We start from the raw sequence: 23,400 nt of genomic DNA on the forward strand, positions 1-23,400 counted from the left end.
ATAAGTGGGTGGACCGTTGCAAAGCTAGGTCCTGGGGGTTGGATGTTGGGCAATGCCCTGGGGGGGTCAGGGCATCACAAGGGCGGAATGTGGCACAGTGGTTCGCACTGCTGCCTCACAGCACCAGGGACCCAGGTTCAATTCCAGCCTCGGGTCACTGAGTGTGTGGAGTTAACAAAACCACTTGCATGCATTTAGTTGGAACAAAAGTTTGCACTTTTTTGTGTACCATTGCATCAGTGACAAATGTTAAAACGTAATCGTGATATTAGGTAGATTTCAAAATGTCATAGAACAGAAAATACACATTCTTTGCCTCAGAGATTCAGAGGTTAGCAGTTACAGGATAATTTGCTAAGCAAAGTCACATACGATCCGTTGTTCCGATATACTAGCTCTTGGACATCTCTTGACAAGTGGATGTAAAATTTATGAAGTGACTTTTTAATTAGGTCTCTTCATTACATGCTATCCAAATTTTGCTGTTGTGACCTGCACACCTAGAACTGTTAACTCCACCAATATAAAACCAGATTAAGGTGTGGGCCTCAAGAGTGAATGGAAATGTTGGCTATGTTCTGCGTATGATTAAAGTCTTAATTTTTATTTTCCCAAATATTACCCCTTTTGCTGTTACTCAGATGATAAGAACTGGTTCTATGGGTAAGGGAAGGTGCAGAGGAGATTTACAAGGATGTTGCCTGGATTGGGTGGCATGCCTTATGAGGATAGGTTGAGGAAGCTCGGTCTTTTCTCCTTGGAGAGACGAAGGATGAGAGGTGACCTGATAGAGGTTTACAAGATGTTGAGAGGTATAGATCGGGTGGATTCTCAGAGGCTTTTTCCCAGGGCTGAAATGGTTGCTACGAGAGGACACAGGTTTAATGTGCTGGGGAATAGGTACAGAGGAGATGTCAGGGGTAAGTTTTTCACTCAGAGGGTGGTGGGTGAGTGGAATCGGCTGCCGTCAGTGCTGTTGGAGGCAAACTCGATAGGGTCTTTTAAGAGACTTCTGGATGAGTACATGGGACTTAACAGGATTGAGGGTTATAGGTAAGTCTATTTATAAGCCTAGGTAGGTAGGGACGCGACCGGCGCAACTTGTGGGCCGAAGGGCCTGTTTGTGCTGTAGTTTTTCTATGTTCTATGTTCTATGCTGTGGATTTCTAAAGGAAGTTTATAAATCAATTTATTTAAAGCTCTTGAAAAGTGTGTCCTCCAAATCATGGGGAAAAGCACCTGTCAGTATTGTCACTATGCTATGTAAATCAATTTAGTTACTAATCTGTAAAGAGTTAAATGAGTTATCAGAGCCAGGCTAGATTGTGTGTACCTACCCTTACCCATCAAACCCCTTTACTGGCAGCTAGAATGCTGATACTTGCACATGAAGACTGCTCCCTTGGATTAGACACTTGGACCCTTTGAATGAAATGTAATTATACTGATAGAGCAACAAGATTTTAAGTTGTATAATTCACACACTTTACCTTTGACCCATTTGAGTCACAATGTTTACGTTGTGTTTGATAATTAACATAATTTTACAAATTGATTACCCCTTTAATGCGCTAATGAAAATTTATCTCACATCAATTTCTGTGCATTGTTCCCATTACTTATTAAACCTTATTTTCCTGATACTTTTAAGACCCATACGTAGAAGATCCAAGAAGGGAAGGAGCTGTGCTGGACCTAATTCTGGGGAATGAAACTGGAGAGGTGGTTGAGGTGGTGGTGGAGGAGCATTTTAATGACAGCAACCACAACATGGTACAACTTAAGCTTGTTATGGGCAAAAAAATAGACAAGTTGCAAAAAAAAAGTTTTGGATTGGGGGAGAGCGGAGTTTAGTAAAATACAGCAGGATCTGGCCAAGGTAGACTGCGAATAGCTACTAGTGGGGAAATCTACAGAAGAGCACTGGTGGGGGGAGGGGGGGGGCGGTGGTGGTGGGGGATGTTCAAAAATGAAATGGGGAGGATACAAGCCGAACATGTTCCCTCTAGGGTGATAAGGAGTAACTAGCTCAGAGAACCATGGATGACCACCAGAGAGTTTTAGGATAAATGAGAAGCCAAATGAGCAATTCAGCAGAAGGATTAGTGAAGTACAGAAGTGCAGGGTGGAGCTTAGGAAAGCAAAAAGGGGATATGAGAAAGCTCTGCCTGGTAAAAGAAGGGAACATCCCAAGATATTAAGTAGGAGGATAACCAGGGAGCGATTAGGGACCAAGGGGACAATCTGGAATCATAGGACATCGGTAAAGTGCTGAACGAATATTTCACATCCGTCTTCACCCAAGGGAAAGAGGATGAAGGCGAGAGAGACTGTGGTTCTTGAGCACATTGACATAGAGAACAATAAGGTATTGGAAGAGCAGGCTTAAAATCTTCAGGTCCAGATGAATTGTGTTCCAGGCTGCTATGGGAGGTAAGGGAGAAGATTGCAGGAGCTCTGACCCAAATTTTTAGTTAAGGCTATGGGCCAAGTGCTGATAAATGGGATTAATCATAGAATTGTACAGCACAGAAGAGGCCCTTCGGCCCGTTAAGTCCACACCGACACATTAGAAACACCTGAATTCTCACCTAATCCCATCTGCCAGCACTTGGTCCAAAGCCCTGAATGTTATGATGTGCCAAGTGCTCATCCAGATAATTTTTAAAGGACGTGAGGCAACCCGCCTCCACTAATCCCCAGGCAGCGCATTCCAGACCATCACCACCTTCTGGGTAAAAAGATTTTTCCTCACAATCCCCCTAAACCTCCTGCCCCTCACCTTGAACCTACGTCCGCTTGTAACTGACCTTTCAACTAAGAGGAACAGCTGCTCCTTATCCACTCTGTCCATGTCTCTCATAATCATGTACACCTTGATCAGGTCGTCCTAGTCTTCTCTGCTGCAATAAGAACAACCCAAGCTTATCCAACCTCTCTTCATAACTTAAATGTTCTAGCCCAGGCAGCATCCTGGTAAATCCCCTCTGTGCCCTCTCCAGTGCAAGTGGGATTAAGTGGGAGGCCAGGTGTTTATTATGTGTCTGTGCAAACATGATGGGCCGAAGAGCCTCAACTGCACTGTATGATTCTACGATTCTAACTCCATTAGCTATCAAGTGAAGGAGGGAGATCCAAGATAGGCTCAATGGCACAACAGCACCACTGAGCTTTCTCCGCAGATCTCCACTTTTGTGCCAGAAACTTGAGCAATTATACAATTCAGTCATCTTGGATACAATTAGATGCAATTAACTTAACATGATCTCATTTAATATTCAACTTGTCAATCTATTCATGACAACATTCTTAAATCGAATTACAATCTGACACCTTAAATAATGGTTTGCCATTTGTTCATTCAACTATCGGAAGCAAACTCCTCAATAAAAATGGCTTCCTGGTTGCTTAGCAATACCAAACTGTAATTTTAACTTATTCAGCGTTTTGTGGGGTAGTCAAAACTGTTTTTTCTACTGGTTGAGGGTCCAGTCATCTGGCAGAATTCCCAGGTTGAACTCCCTGTTCTCGAATACAAAATTATATAATCTGTTCTTCTAAACAATGCATGGCTTTGTAACTGTACTCTATTCAAGTTACACTGTCATTGGGTTTTCATGTTTTAGTCAATTCATTGACACAAATACTGACAAGCTTATTAGCTTTACATTTATAATTTAAATGTCTATTTTATTTTAAACCCTTATATTAAAATATTAGCTGCTTGATATCCTTATATTGGTATTATATGATTAAATATTCCTTCATCAGTTATATCATCCAGTTAATCTTGTGTAGAACGTGGTCAGACGCAAGTATTTCCCATGGTTTTGCTGATTTTTCTTTTGACGTGATGTTGTTCCGAAGATACTTTTGATATCTTTTGACACTTTTGATACTTTTGGGGCGGCATGGTGGCACAGTGGTTAGCACTGCTGCCTCACAGCACCGGGGACCCGGGTTCAATTCCTGACTTGGGTCACTCATTGCCTGTGTGGAGTTTGCACATTGTCCCCGTGTCTGCGTGGGTTTCCTCCCACATTCTGTAAGATGTGCTGGTTAAGTGCATTGACCAGAATAGGCGTCGGGCTGTGGCGACTAGGCGAATTTCACGGTAACTTCATTGCAGTGTTAATGTAAGCCTTGTGACTAATAAATAAACTTTACTTTACTTTTTGTCCAGCAACCATACATTGAGAAAACACTTTAGTGCAATTTGATTAGAAATTGTCTTTGAGCTTCAGCAAATATACAAAAATGCTTTCTTATAATAAAAATAACTTAAAATGCAAATAAAATAGGAGCAGGAATGGTCCTTTAGGCTCTTTGAGCCTGCTCCACTAGTCACTCAGATAGTGGTGGATCTAGTTGTGATCTCAGCTGCACTTTGCTGACTGTCCCCATAACCCTGGACTCCCATGACTATCAAAAATCTAACTAACTCCGCCTTGAATAAGTTCAATGATCCAGCTTCCACTACTTTCTGAGGAAGAGAATTCCACATACCAACAACTCTTTGAGAGAAGCAATTTCTCCTCATCTCCATCTTAAATGAGTACATCTCTTATTCTTACTCTTGTTGTAGTCTCTCCCACAGATGGAATCTTCCTCCCAGTATCTACCCTGTCAAATCCCTTCAGGATCTTATATGTTTCAATAAGATCACCTCTCATTCTTCTAAATCAATGGGTATAGCCTCAACCTGTTTAATCTTTTCTCATAAGATGAACACCTCTTCCCAGGGATGTGTTGAATGAACCTTCTCTGAACTGCTTCTAATGCAATTACATCATTTTTCCTAAGGGGGCAAAACTGCACACAGTCTCACCACGACCCTGTGCAGCTGCAGTAAAACTTCCCTACTTTTATATTCCATTCCCCGTTGCAATAAATTCCAACATTCTATTTGCCTTCCTAATCACTTGCTGTATCTGCATACTAACTTCTATGTGATTAGACTGTTAGGGTACCAGATCAGAAACCCCAAGGTATATTATGAAGTCAGACTAGACCGCAACAAAATATCTATTTTGGCATTAATGTGAAGATAACATGTTTCACTCCAGGCACGATTCTACTGACAAACAAGGGAGCTTTTATCAAAACAAACTTTATTTAACAACATAGTTTAACTATAACAGACAAATTAGCTTAACTTTTAACAATTGAACAATACTTAAACATGATGAGATATAATTTTTATCTGCAAACCTATCACTGTTAGTTCCAATCAATCAATAATTCTCTGATAGATTTAAACCCCTCTTTAAAACAAATTAGAGAAACAGGCACACTTGCTTGTGACTTAGGTTATCAGTCTTGGAGCTTTCAGAAAGCCTCTGGTGAAAGAGAGAAAAACAGTGAGTTAGTTCTTTCTTACACCAGTCCCAGGCACCAACTGCTCTTTGTTTTAAAACTTACAGTGAAACTGTTTTTACCTGAAAGCTTAGCTCCTCCCAATAACCACCTGACTCTGTCCCTGTGAATCAACCGAGCGTTTCAAATTAGCGTTTGACAAGGTCCCTCATGGCAGGCTGGTGCAAAAGGTTAAATCTCACGGGATAAAAGGTGAGCTAGCTAGATGGGTGGAGAACTGGCTTAGCCATAGAAGACAGAGGATAGCAGTGGAGGGGTCTTTTTCCGGTTGGAGGTCTGTGACTAGTGGTGTTCCGCAGGAACTCTGGGACCTCTGCTGTTTGTGATCTATGTAAATGATTTGGAGGAAGATGTAACTGGTGTGATCAGTAAGTTTGCGGATGACACGAAGATTGCTGGAGTTGCGGATAGTGATGAACATTGTCAGAGAATACAGCAGGATATAGATAGACTGGAACATTGGGCGGAGAAATGGCAGATGGAATTTAATCCAGATAAATGCGAAGTGATGCATTTCGGTAGATCTAAAGTAAGGGGGAGCTATACAATAAATGGCAGAACCATCAGGAGTATAGACACACAGAGGGACCTGGGTGTACAAGTCCACAGATCCTTAAAAGTGGCAGCACAGGTGGAGCGGGTGGTGAAGAAGGCATATGGCATGCTTGCCTTTATTGGACGGGGCATAGAATATAAAAGTTGGCATATGATGTTGCAGCTGTATGGAACGATGGTTAGGCCACATTTGGAATACTGCGTCCAGTTCTGGTCGCCACACTACCAGAAGGACGTGGAGGCTTTGGAGAGAGTACAGAGAAGGTTTACCAGGATGTTGCCCTCTTAGCTATGAGGAGAGATTAGGTAAACTGGGGTTGTTCTCCCTGGAAAGACGGAGGATGAGGGGCGACCTAATAGAGGTGTATAAAATTATGAAGGGCATAGATAGAGTGAACAGTGGGAAGCTTTTTCCCAGGTCGAAGGTGACGAACACAAGGGGTCATGGGTTCAAGGTTCAACACTGATGTCAGGAGGACGTATTTTACACAGAGGGTGGTGGGGGCCTGGAATGCACTGCCAAGCAAGATGATTGAGGCGGACACGCTGGGATCGTTTAAGATTTATCTAGATAGCCACATGAACAGACTGGGAATAGAGGGATACAAAAGAATGGTCTAGTGGGCACATGAGCGGCGCAGGCTTGGAGGGCCGAAGGGCCTGTTCCTGTGCTGTATTGTTCTTTAATCAAAACGTCCCTCGACTCTGTATACCTAGCCTAAAATCCCAGGCGAACCTAAATAAACACAAGGTCCATTAACTCTACAAAGTAACACATTCCTAGCTGAAATCAGTTATTATCCTGCATTCTCAGCATTTGAGCTGCATGTTTTCCCAGACAAATCAATTCTTGTAATGAAATACTGCCTCTTAAAGCAGCCCCATCTTAAACATAAAATATATCAAAATAGCACAGTTTCATCACAAGATGTCATATTAGATGATCTAATTGGGGCTGTTATTTTTCCATTTTGATAATTTGTTTGCAATTTGTTACAATTTACAATGTACTATTTATAATGTTTACATTGTCAAGATTTAAATCTCTGGCCTAGACTCAAACATGCACATGCATTATCTTATCTTTCTGACATGCTTAGGGATGTGATGATTACTTGTTTATCCCACCAATAGAAACTAAGCCATATAAAGTGGCCGAGGAGGACTTCATGACCGATCATAATTTTCCAGCCCCTCACGCTGCAGTGCATTTGCTGTGCTATGTTATTATGTGTACATAAATTCTTTGTCACATAAAGTTTCAGACCTTTTGTCTTCGGCCACTCTCATCCCTTGAGGGCTGCAAGGTAAAGTCACCATAGCCCCAGATGACCATAGGCTGCTCTTTCCTTTGCGGGGGGAAGGTGGTAGAGCTGACTAGTAGTGATTTAACCTGAGGATCACCATGCCTAAGGCAGAAACAAAGTTGAGAAGGTGGGGCCTTCATGAATAATCTTAGCCAGTACGGGAATTGAACCTGCGCTGCTGGCGTCGCTCTGCATCACAAACCGTCCATCCAGCCAACTGAGCTAACTGACCCCTAAGGGCTGCAAGGATATTGCAGGGAAATTAGACCAAATTGAATGCTCTACAGGGAGTTGGCATAGATGCAGTGGCTTGAATTATGGCTTCCTGTGCTGTTATGACTCTATTGCCGGAATTTTACCGCCTGTTCCACCCGAGGCCAACAGAGAATGCCATTCTGCAAGCAGGAGAAGCGGTAAAGTTCCAGCCTATGTCTCTATAGCAGGCTGCATTATAATTGACTAGTTTCTCACCTAGAAACGATGCCCACAGATTCATTAATTTTAAGTACAGCTCCTGCTGAGTTTCTTCAAAATCCATGGAAAAACCAGAATATTTGCGATACTCCTCTGTCTTGGAATATCACAGAGGGAGTGTCATACATCACATTCATTCTAAAATTGTAAAGGAAAAAATGAAAAAAATCTTTCTTTCTAATGTTTGCAGCATCGGCAGCTTGTGAAGGACAGCTTTCTGGTCGAACTTGTAGAAGGTGCTCGGAAACTTCGACATGTGTTCCTCTTCACTGACCTCTTTCTTTGTGCAAAGATGAAGAAACAAATAGCAGGGTAAGTACAGGGATAATTTTTAATGATTAATGAAACTATATTGTTGATGTATAATTCATCAATTCAGCTAAAATATTACTGTTTTGAAAAATGGTTTAATTTCTGCGAGAATGATAGAGCATAAAATAGAGCTGATTTTATAATCAGGCATTTAAATTGTAAAAGGAGGAGTAGGGCCAATTTGGGACCAAAATGGATTTACACAGTGGGCATGCATACTATACTTCTGTCTTTTACCAAGGAAGAAGATGCTACCAAAGTTAGAGTGAAAGAGAAAATAGTTGAGGCACTGAATGGGACAAAAATTGATAAAGTGGAGGTATTATATCACTAGGACCTGATCAGATGCATCAGGGAAATAAGGGTAGAAATCATGGAAGCACTGGCCATAATAGCAACTTGAACAATAGCTTGGCAGTTAACGGTTTCCATTAGTTGGCTGGATGGACGGTTTGTGATGCAGAGCGACGCCAGCAGCGCAGGTTCAATTCCCGTACTGGCTAAGATTATTCATGAAGGCCCCACCTTCTCAACTTTGTTTCTGCCTTAGGCATGGTGATCCTCAGGTTAAATTTAGGATAGGATGCAAAATCACCAACCCAAAAGGAAACAACAATTTATACTGCATGAGAAAAGACTGCTGATTGGTTGGCAAATGAACTCTGATCAGTAGAGGCGTTGCCATGGAGAAAGCAGCAGGAAACCGTTAACTGCCAAGCTATTGTTCAAGTTGCTCAAATATGGATTAATTCAGAAAAGCCAGCATGGATCTGTTAAGGACAAATCATTTTTAACAAAATTGATTAAGTGTTTTGATGGGGGCAATGGAGAGGGCTTATGAGGGTAGTGCAATTATTGTACACATGGACATCCAAAAGACATTTGATAAACTGCCATTTAACAAAGCAAAGTTGAAACCCATGAAATAAAGGGGACTGTGACACCATGGATAGAAAGTTGACTGAGTGACAGAAACAGAGTGCCGTGGTGAATGGTTGTTTTTCAGCTGGAAGGAATTTTTTATTAGTTTTTCATGGGAAGTTGATGTTGCTGGCAAGGCCAGCATTTGTTGCCCATCACTACTTGAGAAGGTGGTGGTGAACCATCTTCTTCAATCGCTGTAGTCCATGTGATGTAGGTACAGTGCTGTAAGGGAGGGAGTTCCAGGAATTTGACCCAGTGGCAGGGAAGGAATGTGATAGAGTTCCAAGTCAGGATAGTGTGTGGCTTGGAATGGAACTTCAGGTAGTGGTGTTCCCAAGGGTCTGCTGGATTATTCTTCTAGATGGTAAAGATCTTGGGTTTGAAAGCTATTGTTGAAGGAGACTTGGTATGTTGCTGCAGTGCATCTTGTAAATGGTTTACACTTTTGCCACTGTGCATCGGTGTTGGAGGGAGTGAATGAAGATAGTGGATGGGGATCAAATAGGCTGCTTAGGCATGGATGGCGTCAAATGTCTTCAGCATTGTGGGAGCTACACTCATGCAGGCAAGTGGAGACTGTTTTATCACACTCCTGACTTGTGTCTTTTGGATGTGGACAGGCTTTGGGGAATCGCCACAAAATTTCCAGCCTCTGACCTGCAGTTTAGCCACAGTATTTATATGGCTGATCCAATTCAGTTTCTGGTCAATGGTAACCCCCAAGATGTTGATTATGGGGGTTTTAACAATGGTAATACCATTGAATATCATGGGCAAATGGTTAGATTCTCTCTTGCAGTTGGTCATTGCCTAGTACTTGTGTGGTGCAAATGTTACTTGCCACTAAATCCAAATTTGAATGTTGTTCAGGTCTTGCTGCATATGGACATGATCTGCTGCAATATCTGAGGAGTTGCACAATCATGAGTAAACATAGAAACATAGAAGATGGGAGCAGGAGGAAGCCGTTTGGCCCTTCGAGCCTGCTCCGCCATTCATTACGATCATGGCTGATCATCCAACTCAACAGCCTAATCCTGCTTTCTCCCCATAACCTTTGATACCATTTGCCCCAAGTGCTATATCCAGCCGCCTGTTGAATGCATTCAATGATTTGGCGTCAACTACTTCCTGTGGCAATGAATTCCACAGCTCACCACTCTTTGGATGAAGAAATGTCTCGTCACCTCCATTCTAAATGGTCTACCCTGAATCCTCAGACTGTGACCCCTGGTTCTGGACTCCCCCACCAACAGGAACATCCTCCCTGCATCTATCCTGTCTAGACCTGTTAGAATTTTATAAGTCTCTATGAGATCCCCCCTCATTCTGAACTCCAGCGAAAACAATCCTAACCTAGTCAATCTCTCCTCATACATCAGTCCTGCCATCCCCAGAATCATCCTGGTAAACCTTTGCTGCACTCCCTTGAGAGCAAGAACATTCTTCCTCAGAAAAGGAGACCAAAACTGCACACAATATTCTAGATGTGGCCTCACCAAGGCCCTGTGTAATTGCAACAGCACATCCCTGCTCCTGTACTCAAAACCTCTCGCAATGAAGGCCAACATGCCATTTGCCTTCTTTACCGCCTGCTGCACCTGCATGCTTACCTTCAGTGACTAGTGTACAAGACACCCAGGTCCCGCTGCACACTCCCCTCTCCCAATTTACAGCCATTCAGGTAGTAATCTGCCGCCTTGGTTTTGCTTCCAAAGTGAATAACCTCACATTTATCCAAATTATACTGCATCTGCCATTGATTTGCCCACTCACCCAACCTGTCCAGATCATTCCGAAGGATCTCTGCATTCTCGTCACAGTTCACCCTCCCACCGAACTTGGTATCATCTGCAAGCTGAGATGTTACATTTTGTTCCCTCATCCAAATCATTAATATATATTATGAATAGCTGGGGTCCCAGCACCAATCCCTGTGGCACCCCACTAGTTACTGCCTGCCAATTTGAAAAGCACCCATTAATTCCTACTCTTTGTTTCCTCTCTGCCAACCAGTTTTTATCCATCTCAATACACTTCCCCCAATCCCATGCGCTTTAATCTTGCACGATAATGTCTTGTGCAGGACTTTCAAACAGAGGTTTACAGCATGGAAACAGGCCTTTCGGCCCAACTTGTCCATGCCACCGTTTTTTTTGAACGCCTAAGCTAATCCCAAATGTGTGCATTTGGCCCATATCCCTCTATATCCATCTTACCCATGAAACTGTCTAAATGCTTTTTAAAAGACAAAATTGTACCCGCCTCTACTACTACCTCTGGCAGCTTGTTCCAGACATTCACCAACCTCTGTGTGAAAAAATTGCCCCTCTGGACTCTTTTGTATCTCTCCCCTCTCACCTTAAACCTATGCCCTCTAGTTTTAGACTCCGCTACCTTTGGGAAAAGATATTGACTTTCTCGCTGATCTATGCCCCTCGTTATTTTATAGACCTCTATAAGATCACCCCTCAGCCTCCTACGCTCCAGAGAAAAAAGTCCCAGTCTATCCAGCCTCCCCTTATAATTCAAACCATCAAGTCCTGGTAGCATCCCAGTAAATCTCTTCTGCACTCTTTCAAGTTTAATAATATCCTTTCTATAACAGGGTGACCAGAACTGTACACAGTATTCCAAGTGTGGCCTTACCAATGTCTTGTAGAACTTCAACAAGAAACCCCAACTCCTAGAACCATAGAAAATTACAGCTCAGAAACAGGCCTTTTGGCCCTTCTTGGCTGTGCCGAACCATTTTTTGCCTAGTCCCACTGACCTGCACTTGGACCGTATCCCTCCACACCCCTCTCATCCATGAACCCATCCAAGTTTTTCTTAAATGTTAAAAGTGACCCTGCTTTACCACTTTATCCGGCAGCTCATTCCACACTCCCACCACTCTCTGCATGAAGAAGCCCCCCCTAATATTCCCTTTAAACTTTTCTCCTTTCACCCTTAACCCATGCCCTCTGGTTTTTTTCACCCCTAGCCTCAGTGGAAAAAGCCTGCTTGCATTCACTCTAGACCCATCAAAATCTTATACACCTCTGTCAAATCTCCCCTCATTCTTCAACGCTCCAGGGAATAAAGTCCCAACCTATTCAATCTCTCTCTGTAATTCAGCTTCTCAAGTCCCGGCAACATCCTTGTGAACCTTCTCTGCACTCTTTCAACCTTATTTACATCCTTCCTGTAACTAGGTGACCAAAACTGTACACAATACTCTAAATTCGGCCTCACCAATGCCTTATATAACCTTACCATAACACTCCAACCTTTATGCTCGATACTCCGATTTATAAAGGCCAATGTACCAAAGGCACTCTTTACGATCCTATCCACCTGTGACGTCACTTTTAGGGAATTCTGTACCTGTATTCCCAGATCCCTCTGTTCAACTGCACTCTTCAGAGTCCTACCATTTACCCTGTACGTTCTACTTTGGTTTGTCCTTCCAAAGTGCAATATCTCACACTTGTCTGCGTTAAATTCCATTTGCCATTTTTCAGCCCATTTTTCTAGTTGGTCCAAATCCCTCTGCAAGCTTGGAAAACCTTCCTCACTGTCCACTACATCTCCAATCTTTGTATCATCAGTAAATTTGCTGATCCAATATACCACATTATCATCCAGATCATTGATATGGATGACAAACAACAATGGACCCAACACCGATCCCTGCGGCACACCACTAGTCACAGGTCTCGACTCAGAGAAGCAATCCTCCACAACCACTCTCTGGCTTCTTCCATTGAGCCAGTGTCTAATCCAATTTACTACCTCCCCATGTATACCCAGCGACTGAACCTTCCTAACTAACCTCCCATGAGGGACCTTGTCAAAGGCCTTGCTGAAACCCAGGTAGACAACATCCACCACCTTCTCTTCATCCACTTTCCTGGTAACCTCCTCGAAAAACTCTAATAGATTGGTCAAACATGACCTACCACGCACAAAGCCATGTTGACTCTCCCTAATAAGCCCCTGTCTATCCAAATATTTGTAGATCCTATCCCTTGTCACACCTTCCAATAACTTGCCCACCACCGACGTCAAACCTACTGGCCTATAATTTCCTGGATTTCTTTTGGAAACTTTTTTATACAACGGAACAACATGAGCCACTCTTCAATCATCCGGCACCTCCCCCGTGAATACTGACATTTTAAATATGTCTGCCAGGGCCCGTGCAAGTTCAACACTAGCTTCCCTCAAGGTCCGTGGGAATACCCTGTCTGGTCCTGGGGATTTATCCACTCTGATTTGTCTCAAGACAGTAAGCACCTCCTCCCCTTTAATCTGTAAAGGTTCCATGACCTCCCTACCTGTTTGCCCCATTAGCGTAGACTCCATGCCCGTTTCCTCAGTATATATGGATGCAAAAAAACCATTTAATATCTCCCCCATCTCTTTTGGTTCCATACACAGTCTACCACTCTGGTCTTCAAGAGGACCAATTTTATCCCTCACTATCCTTTTGCTCCTAACATACCTATAGAAGCTCTTTGGATTTTCCTTCACTCTGTCTGCCAAAGCAACCTCATGTCTTCTTTTAGCCCTCCTGATTTCCCTCTTAAGTAGCTTCTTGCACTTTTTATACTCCTTGAGCATCTGATCTGTTCCTTGCTGCCTGTACATTTCATACAACTCTCTCTTCCTCTTAATCAGTATTACAATCTCCCTCGAGAACCAAGGTTCCTTATTCCTATTTACTTTGCCTTTAATCCTGACAGGAACATACAAACTCTGCACTCTCAAAATTTCTCCTTTGAAGGCCTCCCACTTTCCATTTACATCCTTACCAGAGAACAGCTTGTGCCAATCCACACTTCCCAGATCCCTTCTCATTTCATCAAATTTGGCCTTTTTCCAGTTCAGAACTTCAACCCGAGGACCAGACCTATCCTTATCCATGATCAGGTTGAAACTAATGGCATTATGATCACTGGATCCAAAGTGTTCCCTCACACTCACATCCATCACCTGCCCGAACTCATTTCCCAATAGGAGATCCAATATCACATCCTCTCCAGTTGGCACCTCTATATACTGATGTAGAAAATGCTCCTGAACACATTTTACAAACTCTACCCCATCCAAGCCTTTAACAGTATGCGAGTCCCAATCTATATGTGGAAAATTAAAATCCCCTACTGTCACAACTTTGTGTTTCTTGCAGTTGTCAGCTATCTCTCTGCTGATTTGCTCCTCCAATTCTCGCTGACTATTGGGTGGTCCATAATACAACCCCATTAATGTGGTCATACCTTTCCTGTTTCTCAGCTCCACCCTTAGGGCCTCTGTCGACAAGCTCCCTAATCTATCCTGCCTGAGTACTGCTGTAACATTTTCCCTGACCAACAATGCCACCCCCCCACCTTTTATCCCTCTGCCTCTATCCCGCCTGAAACATTGGAACCCCGGAACTATCTGAAAGTCCAAATATACTATATCTATTGGTTCCCCCTTGTCAACTCTACTAGTTACATCTTCAAACATCCTCACTTCTGACCTTATGATGTTGGGAAGGCCATTAATGAAGCAGCCCAAGGTTGGGCCAATACTCTGAGGAATACCTGCAACCACAACCAAGCTCCTTAATGTGTCTACAACCAGTGGAGAGTTTTCTGCCGATTCCCATTGACAAGATTTTCAAAGGCTCCTTGATCACACACTCAGCCAAATGCTGGCTTGATGTTAAGGGCACTCTCACCTCACCCCTTGATTCAGCTCTTCTGCCTTTGCGTGGACGAAGGATGTAATGAGGTCAGAAGCCAAGGTGTCTGCTGGAACCCAAACTGAGCATCAGTGAGCAGATTATTGCCGCGTTGGAGTCACTTGATAGCACTTTGAATGTCTCCTTCCATCGCTTTGCTGATGATCAAGAGTAGACCAGTGGTAATTGGCTAAGTTAGATTTGTTCTGCCTTTTGCAGAACCAATTTTTGGTGCTTCTGCAGGAACAGCTTGGCTGGGGGCATAAACCTTCAGTTCTCCTAACAAAATGTTGTTAGGGTCCATGCAGTAGAGTGACTTCAGTTGTTTCTTTGTCTTTGATCTGCTCCATGAGTTGTGTATCACTTTAACCCTGTCCATCGTGTACTGCTTCTGCTGTTTGGAATACAAGTAGTCCTGTGTTTTAGCCTCACCAGATTGGCACCTCATTTTTAGGTATGCCTGGTGCTGCTCCTGACATGCCCTCCTGCATTTTTCATTGAACCACTGTTGACCTTGCAGTACAGAAGGAGGCCATTCGGCCCATCGAGTCTGCACCACAACAATTCCACCTAGGCCTTATCCCTATAACCCCACATATTTACCCGTCTGATCCCTCTAACCTATGCATCTCGGGACACGAAGGGGCAATTTAACATGGCCAATGCACCTAAACCGCACATCTTTGGACTGTGGGAGGAAACCGGAGCACCTGTAGGAAACCCACGCAGACATGGGGAGAACATGCAGACTCCACACAGACAGTGACCCAAGCCAAGAATCAAACCCAAGTCCCTGGAGCTGTGAGGCAGCAGTGCTAACTACTGCGCCACTGTGCCGCCCCATCTTGATGGCAATAGTAGAGAGAGTGATATGCCAGGCTTTAAATTTAAAGATTGTGCTGTTGCTATCGGCCTATAGCACCTTGTGAATGCCCAGTTTTGAACTGCTAGATCTATTCTGAATCTATTCCATTTGGCACGATAGTAGTGCCACACAAAACATAGAAGGGTATGCTCAGTGTGAAGATGGGATTTTGCCTTTACAGGGACTTTGCTATGGTCACTACTACCAATGCACTCTTGGATAGATGCATCTGCGACAATTAGATTGGTGAGAAATCATAGAAACCCTACAGTGCAGAAGGAGGCCATTCGGCCCATCGAGTCTGCACCGACCACAATCCCACCCAGGCCCTACCCCCGTATCCCTACATATTTACCCGCTAATCCCTCCAACCTATGCATCTCAGGACTCTAAGGGACAATTTTTAGCATGGCCAATCAACCTAACCCGCACATCTTTGGACGATGAGGGTGAGGTCAAGTAGGTTTTCCCCTCTTTTTCAGCCACACATAACCTGCAGTAAGTGCAGTCTGACAGAAATGTCGTTCAGGACCCTGTGAACTTGGTCAGTAGTGATGCTGCTGAGACATGCTTGGTGATGAACATTGAAGTCCACCACTGAGAGTACTTTCTGTGGCCTTGCCCCCTCTCAATGCATCCTCCAAGTGGTGTTCATCATGGAAGAGTACTGATTCATCAGTATAGGGGGTAACCAGTAGGAGATTCCTTTGCCCACGTTTGACCTGATGCCATGAGGCTTCGTGGGATCCGGAGTCAATGGCAAGGATCCCAGGCAACTTCTTCCAGACTGAATACCGCAGTGCCACCATCTTTGATGGCTTTGTCCTGCTGATGGGAAAGGACATACTTGATTGTGTCTGGGACATTGGCTGTAAGATATTCTTTGGTGAGTATCACTGTCCGGCTGTTGCTTGACCAGTCTGTGGGCAGCTCTCTCAATTTTGGCACAAGTACCCAGATGTAAATAAAGAGACCTTTTTCAGGGTTGACAGGGCTAGGTTTGTCATTGCCATATCCTGTGCTTATGTCGATGCCAGGTGGTCTGTCCAGTTTATTCTTTTTTGACTTTTCTGCAGCAGATTGGTACAAGCACCACAGAAAGTAGTTGAGGCCAAAATGTTCTCCGACTTCAAGAAGAATTTAGATATAGCTTTTGAGGCTAAAGGGATGAAGGGATAAGGGGATCAGGATATTGAATTCGATGATCAGCCATGATCAAAATGAACGGGCTCGAACAGCCGAATGGCCTACTCTTTTTAATTTCTATGTTTCTAAGTAAGAGTGTATCACATTGGCATGGGTGTGGTGAAGACAGCAGATTTTCTTCCCTAAACGACATTAGTGAACCTAATTAATGAACCCCTCAATGAAGGGCTTTTATGACTCTCATCATGACTTTAATAAGAAGTTTCACAACATAAGGTTAAAGTCCAACAGATTTGTTTGGAATCATGAGCTTTTGGAGTGCTGCTCCTTCATCAGGTGAGTGGGCCCACTCACCTGATGAAGGAGCAGCACTCCAAAAGCTCATGATTCCAAATAAACTTGTTGGACTTTAACCTGGTGATGTGAGACTTCTTACTGTGCCCACCCCAATGCCAGCATCTCCACATCATGGGTACCATGACTTGAGACTAGCTTTCAGTTCTGGAATTAATATATTGAATATAAGTTCCACCAGTTGCTATGATGGGTTTGAACCTGTGTCCCTGTAGCATTACCCTGGGCCTCTAAATTTTTATTCAAGTGTCATTGCCATTACCTCATCATCTTCCCTTAGGTTTCCACAGCAATCAATATTTGGAACTGCTGTTCTTGACCTATGTTCTGCACCTGTGTGCGCAGAGCACAATTTCAGAATTTACAGATGACACAAAACTTGGAAGTGCTTGTACACTGTGAGGAGATTAGAATAGATCCCAAGAGAACATAGCCAGACTGGTGGAATGATCAAACCCATGGCAGATGGAGTTCAATGAACTGAAATATTACATTTTGGTAGGAAGAATGAGGGGCAGCACTGTAACATTTCCAGAAGGCCTTTGACAAGGTGCCATATAGGAGACTGTTAAATAAGTTAAGTGCCCATGGTGTTAAGGGTAAGATCCTGGCATGGATAAAGGATTGGCTGACTGGCAAAAGGCAGAGAGTGGTGATCGAGGGGTCTTTTTTAGGATGGCAGCCGGTGACTAGTGGTGTGCTTCAGGGGTCGGTGCTGGAACCACAACTTTTCACACTCTACATTTAACGATTTGGAAAAAGGAACTGAAGGCACTGTTGCTAAGTTTGCAGATGATACAAAGATATTATCACAGAATCCTACAGTGCAGAAAGAGGCCATTCGGCCTATCGAGTCTGCACCAACCACAATCCCACCCAGGCCCTATCCACATATCCCTACATATTTATCCACTAACCCCTCTAACCTATGCATCCCGGGACACTAAGGGGCAATTTAGAATGGCCAATCAACCTAGCCTACACATTTTTGGACAGTATTTTGGATATGAAGAGGGACAGGTAGTATTGAGGAAGCAGGAGGGCTGCAGAAGGATTTGGACAGGTTAGGAAAGTGGACAAAGAAGTGGCAGATGGAATACAATGTGGAAAAGTGTGAGGTTATGCACTTTAGAAGGAGGAATGGAGGCATAGACTATTTTCTAAATGGGAAAATGCTAAGGAAATCAGAAACACAAAGAGACTTGGGAGTTATTGCTCAAGGTTAACATGCAGTTCAGTCGGTAGGCAAATGCAATGTTAGCATTCATGTCGAGAAGGCTAAAATACAAGAGCAGGGATGTACTGCTGAGGCTGTATAAGACTCTGGTCAGACCCCATTTGGAGTACTGTGAACAGTTTTGGGCCCCATATCTAAGGAAGGAATGGAAAGAGTCCAGAGGAGGTTCACAAGAATGCTCCCTGGAATAAAGAGCTTGTTGTATGAGGAACGGCTGAGGACTCTGGGTCTATACTCGTTGGAGTTTAGAAGGATGAGGGGGGATCTTATTGAAACTTACAGGATACTGCGAGGCCTGGATAGAGTGGATGTGGAGAGGATGTTTCCACTTGTAGGAAAAATTGGAACCAGAGGGCACAACCTCAAGCTAAAGGGACAATACTTTAGAACAGAGATAAGGAGGAATTTTTTCAGCCAGAGAGTGGTGAATCTGTGGAACTCTTTGCCGCAGAAGGCTGTGGAGGCCAGGTCATTGAGTGTCTATAAGACAGAGATAGATAGGTTCTTGATTAATAAGGGGATCAGGGGTTATGGGGAAAAGGCAGGAGAATGGAGATGAGAAAAATCTCAGCTATGATTGAATGGCGGAGGAGACTCGATGGGCCGAGTGGCCTAATTCAGTTCCTACGTGTTATGGTCTTCACATAAAGGGAACAATTATAAAAGGGTGTGAAGGAGCAGAGGGACTTGAGTGTATATGTGCATAAATCATTAAAGGTGGAAGAATAGGTTCAGAATACAGTAAGGCAAGCAGGATCCTGGGCTTTATAAATAAAGCTATAGAGAACAAAAGCAAGGTAGTTATGGTGAACCTTTATAAGATACTTGTTCACCCTCAACTAAAGTATCGGGTAGGATATTCCGTGGCCTGGGATGAGATGTCATCCACCACCGGTTAAATTTCCCAGCAGCAGAGTGGCTACCCATTGAATGGAAGCAAACAGTCAATTTAAATTTAACACCTATTAAAGTTGATGCTTTGATGGTAGAGAATCTCTTCATGCAGGCAGCTTCCCTGCAGCCATCCTAGGCCTTTGGAACTTGTGGCTCCATGATCCAAAAAAACCGTCTGGGGCAGGAAAGGCCAGCCCCAATAGGCCATCCTGAGGGACCCGCCTGCTTTGAGCCCCCAGACGTTTCATTGTTTCTACTTATTTTTGCGCCTTCTTGACTCCCAAGCTCCCAGTGGGCCTACCAAAGCTCCAGGGCTGCCAGTGCTGTGATTGGAACTGCAGCATCGGGAACCTGCCCTCTGGCCTTAATTGAGAAACATGCCCGAAGGCGGACACTTTAGAGGCTGCTCTGGTAAAATTGTTGAGCTGGTTGCGCTGCTGGCAAGTGCTGGCTCAGGAATATTATTTCAGCCTGATTTCAGGGTCCCAATATTTGTGGTAAAATCCTGACTATTGTGTTCTGTTCTGGGCATCATGCTTGGGAAGATCATAAGAAACAGGAGCAGGAATAAGCCATTCTGCCCCTCGAGCCTGCTAACACTTTAGGAAGGATGTGAAGGTACTAGAAAGGGTGAGAAAGACTTATGAGTGTTTCCAGCGGTGAGGGTCTTCAGTTAGATTGGAAAATCTGGGACTCTTCTTCCTGTAGAGAAGAGAAGGTTGAGGGGAGATTTGATATAGGTATTCAAGATCATGGATAGTCTGGACGGAGTAGATGGAAAACTGTTCCCATAGACAGAAGGGTCGAGAGCCAGAAAACACAGACCATGGCAAAAGAAACAAAAATGACAAGAGGAAACATTTTTTGCAGTGAGTGATTAGGATCTGGAATGCTTTGCCTGAGATTGTGGTGGAAGCATAGTCATTGGGGCTTTCAATAGAGAATTGGATAATTATGTTAAGAGAAACAATTTACAGAGTTACTGGAAAAAGACCAAAGAATCAAACTGATTGAGTTGCTCTTGCAGAGAGCCAGAACAGACAGCAGACTAAATTGCCACCTTCTGTGCTGTAACCACTGTCTGACTCTGTTGTTAATATCACTAATTTTCATAGCAATCATAGCATCCCTACAGTGCAGAAAGAGACCATTCAGCCCATCAAGTCTGCATCAACTCGCTGAAAGAGCATCCCACCCAGGCCCTCCCCTTTGCCCTATCCCCGTAACCCTGTGTATTTACCATGACTAATCCCCCTAACCTACAGATCTTCAGACACTAAAGCACAATTTAGCATGGCCAATTTACCTAACCTGTACATCTTGGGCTGTGGGAGGAAATCATAGCACCCAGAGGAAAACCCACGTAGACACGAGGAGAATGTGCACATAGAGGAGCTATTAATTAGTTTTAGTGGGAAATTTCCCCTGCAGGAAGATGAGATTACTCAAAAGAATTGCAATTTTTATTTATGCATTCTCCACATAACTAAAGGGCATATGTCTGGTGACTAGATTGGTTGAACTGTCACTATTCATGTTCATGTTGTGACATGGGCACTTGCCACAAGTAGGGTCATTTTTACTGTTGCTTTCTATCTCTCCCATTATAGACAAAACAGATTGACATTGTGCAATAGGCAATATTCTGGGACTGCGGGCTCTTTAGTTACTTTGGGGAGTATTTATTTATTTGGGCCATGGTTTTGATTTACCTAACTTTAATATTCAAGTATATTAACATAATATGCTTTCATACTATTGTGCAACATTGTTCCATGGTGCTTTTGCATCTTTAGACCAAACAGTCCAGACTTTAAATATTTTGTGGTTTGTTTGATGTAATCCAGCCACACACTGTCCGATTTGAGATGAACTGGTTGGCAGAAAACAATGCCTGCAGAGGGGAAGAAAAGGAAATGCTCAATCATATCAGAGCACATTATCTACCAGAATATGAGCAGGAGCAATTTGTACAGTGCAGTATAGGGACTCTGTATGCTATCTATCATCTGCCATTGTATTTGAAATAGAGGAAATGTGGTACAACACAACTGGGGGAGCAGGCAAACCATAAGTGTCAATTTTAAGTGAACTATAAACCACACTGGAACCATAAGAGAAGGAAGCAGCTTTGACTATTCTCTTACTGAGGTTAATGTGAGCCACAAGCATTGATTCATTTATTGAGCAGTGTAGTTGTAAACCCTTTAGAAAAGGCTTTCAGATTCATTCCTCAAGCTGCAAGACAGAAACGTAAGCCTGGCCATAAGATTAACCATGGAATCTGCTATAGGACAGCAGCAGTATCAGCTGTAGCATGGCCATGCATGTGCTGTGCACCTACAGCTGAGAACAAACACCTCTGATTTAAAAATAATATCACACTTTTAATTAGTACAGCTGAATAGTAAGGCGGAGAATTAGCTAAGAAGGAGTTGTTTTAAAATCTGCTTCACTGTACCAGGATTCTCTGGAATCCAACACAGCTCAAGAAGCTCGACAACATTCCACACAAAGCAGTCCACTTGATTGGTACCTCTTTCACCACCTGGTCACAGTGGCAGCAGTGTGTACCCCACACAAGGCACAAAACCTTACTGGAAAACACCTACCAAACCCACAGCCTCTACCACCGAGAATATCAAAGTAAGTAATCTCACAACACCAGGTTAAAGTCCAACAGGTTTATTTGGTAGCACAAGCTTTCGGAGCACTGCTCCTTCATCAGGTGAGTGCAGGATTTGTTTCACAAACAGGGCATATATAGACACAAACTCAATTACAAGATAATGGTTGGAATGTGAGTTTTAACAGGTAATCAAGTCTTTACAGTTGCAGACAATGTGAGTGGAGAGAGGGTTAAGCACAGGTTAAAGAGGTGTGAATTGTCTCAAGCCAGGACAGTTAGTGAGATTTTGCAAGCCCAGGCAAGTCGTGGGGGTTACAGATAGTGTGACATGAACCCAAGAACCCGATTGAGGCCGTCCTCATGTGTGCGGAACTTGGCTATCAGTGAGACTACTTACTGTGCCTACCCCAGTCCAACGCCAGCAACTCCACATCTTGGCTAAAAGGACAAAGGCAGCAGATACCTAGGCTTACCTATAACCCTCAATCCTATTAAGTCCCATGTACTCATCCAGAAGTCTCTTAAAGACCCTACCGAGTTTGCCTCCACCACCACTGACGGCAGCCGATTCCACTCACCCACCACCCTCTGAGTGGAAAACTTACCCCTGACGTCTCCTCTGTACCTACTCCCCAGCACCTTAAACCTGTGTCCTCTCGTAGCAGCCATTTCAGCCCTGGGAAAAAGCCTCCGAGAATCCACCCGATCTATACCTCTCAACATCTTGTACACCTCTATCAGGTCACCTCTCACCCTTCGTCTCTCCAAGGAGAAAAGACCGAGCTCCCTCAACCTATCCTCATAAGGCATGCCAACCAATCCAGGCAACATCCTTGTAAATCGTCTCTGCACCCTTTCAATCTTTTCCACATCCCTCCTGTAATTAGGCGACCAGAACTGAGCACAGTACTCCAAGTGGGATCATAGAAATCATAGAATCCCTACAGTGCAGAAGGAGGCCATTTGGCCCATCGAGTCTGCACCGACCATAATCCCACCCAGGCCCTACCCCCACATATTTACCCGCTAATCGCTCTAACCTACGCATCCCAGGACTCTAAGGGACAATTTTTAACCTGGCCAATCAACCTAACCCGCACATTTTTGGACTGTGGGAGGAAACCGGAGCACCCGGAGGAAACCCACGCAGACACGAGGAGAATGTGCAAACTCCACACAGACAGTGACCCGAGCCGGGAATCGAACCCGGGACCCTGGAGCTGTGAGGCAGCAGTGCTAACCACTGCGCCACCGTGCCGCCATCTGACGAGGGTCCTATAAAGCTCCATCATTATCTCCCGATTCCTAATCTCAATCCCTCGATTGATGAAGGCCAGCACACCATACGCCTACTTAACCACCTCCTCTACCTGCGAGGCCGATTTAAGAGTCCTATGGACCCAGACCCCAAGGTCCTTCTGATCCTCTACATTGCTAAGAGTCTTACCCTTGATATTATACTCCTTCATCCCATTTGACCTGCCAAAATGGACCACTACACATTTATCCGGGTTGAAGTCCATCTGCCACTTCTCCGCCCAGTCTTGCATCCTATCTATGTCACACTGCAGCTTCTGACATCCCTCCAAATTATCCACAACACCACCAAGCTTC

General features: G+C 43.9%; 1 protein-coding gene across 1 annotated transcript in view; it reads left to right on the forward strand.

Moving 5' to 3' along the window:
- The window catches only part of LOC144502618 (breakpoint cluster region protein), a 632,965-nt gene that overhangs the window by 335,541 nt on the left and 274,024 nt on the right, over window positions 1–23,400 (forward strand). The window contains exon 9 of the mRNA XM_078226759.1: window positions 7,903–8,024. Within this exon, the coding sequence (XP_078082885.1) occupies window positions 7,903–8,024 (122 nt within the window). The remainder of the gene's footprint in view (window positions 1–7,902; window positions 8,025–23,400) is intronic.

This window comes from Mustelus asterias, chromosome 13 (assembly GCF_964213995.1).
Source record: "Mustelus asterias chromosome 13, sMusAst1.hap1.1, whole genome shotgun sequence".
NCBI lineage: Eukaryota > Metazoa > Chordata > Chondrichthyes > Carcharhiniformes > Triakidae > Mustelus > Mustelus asterias.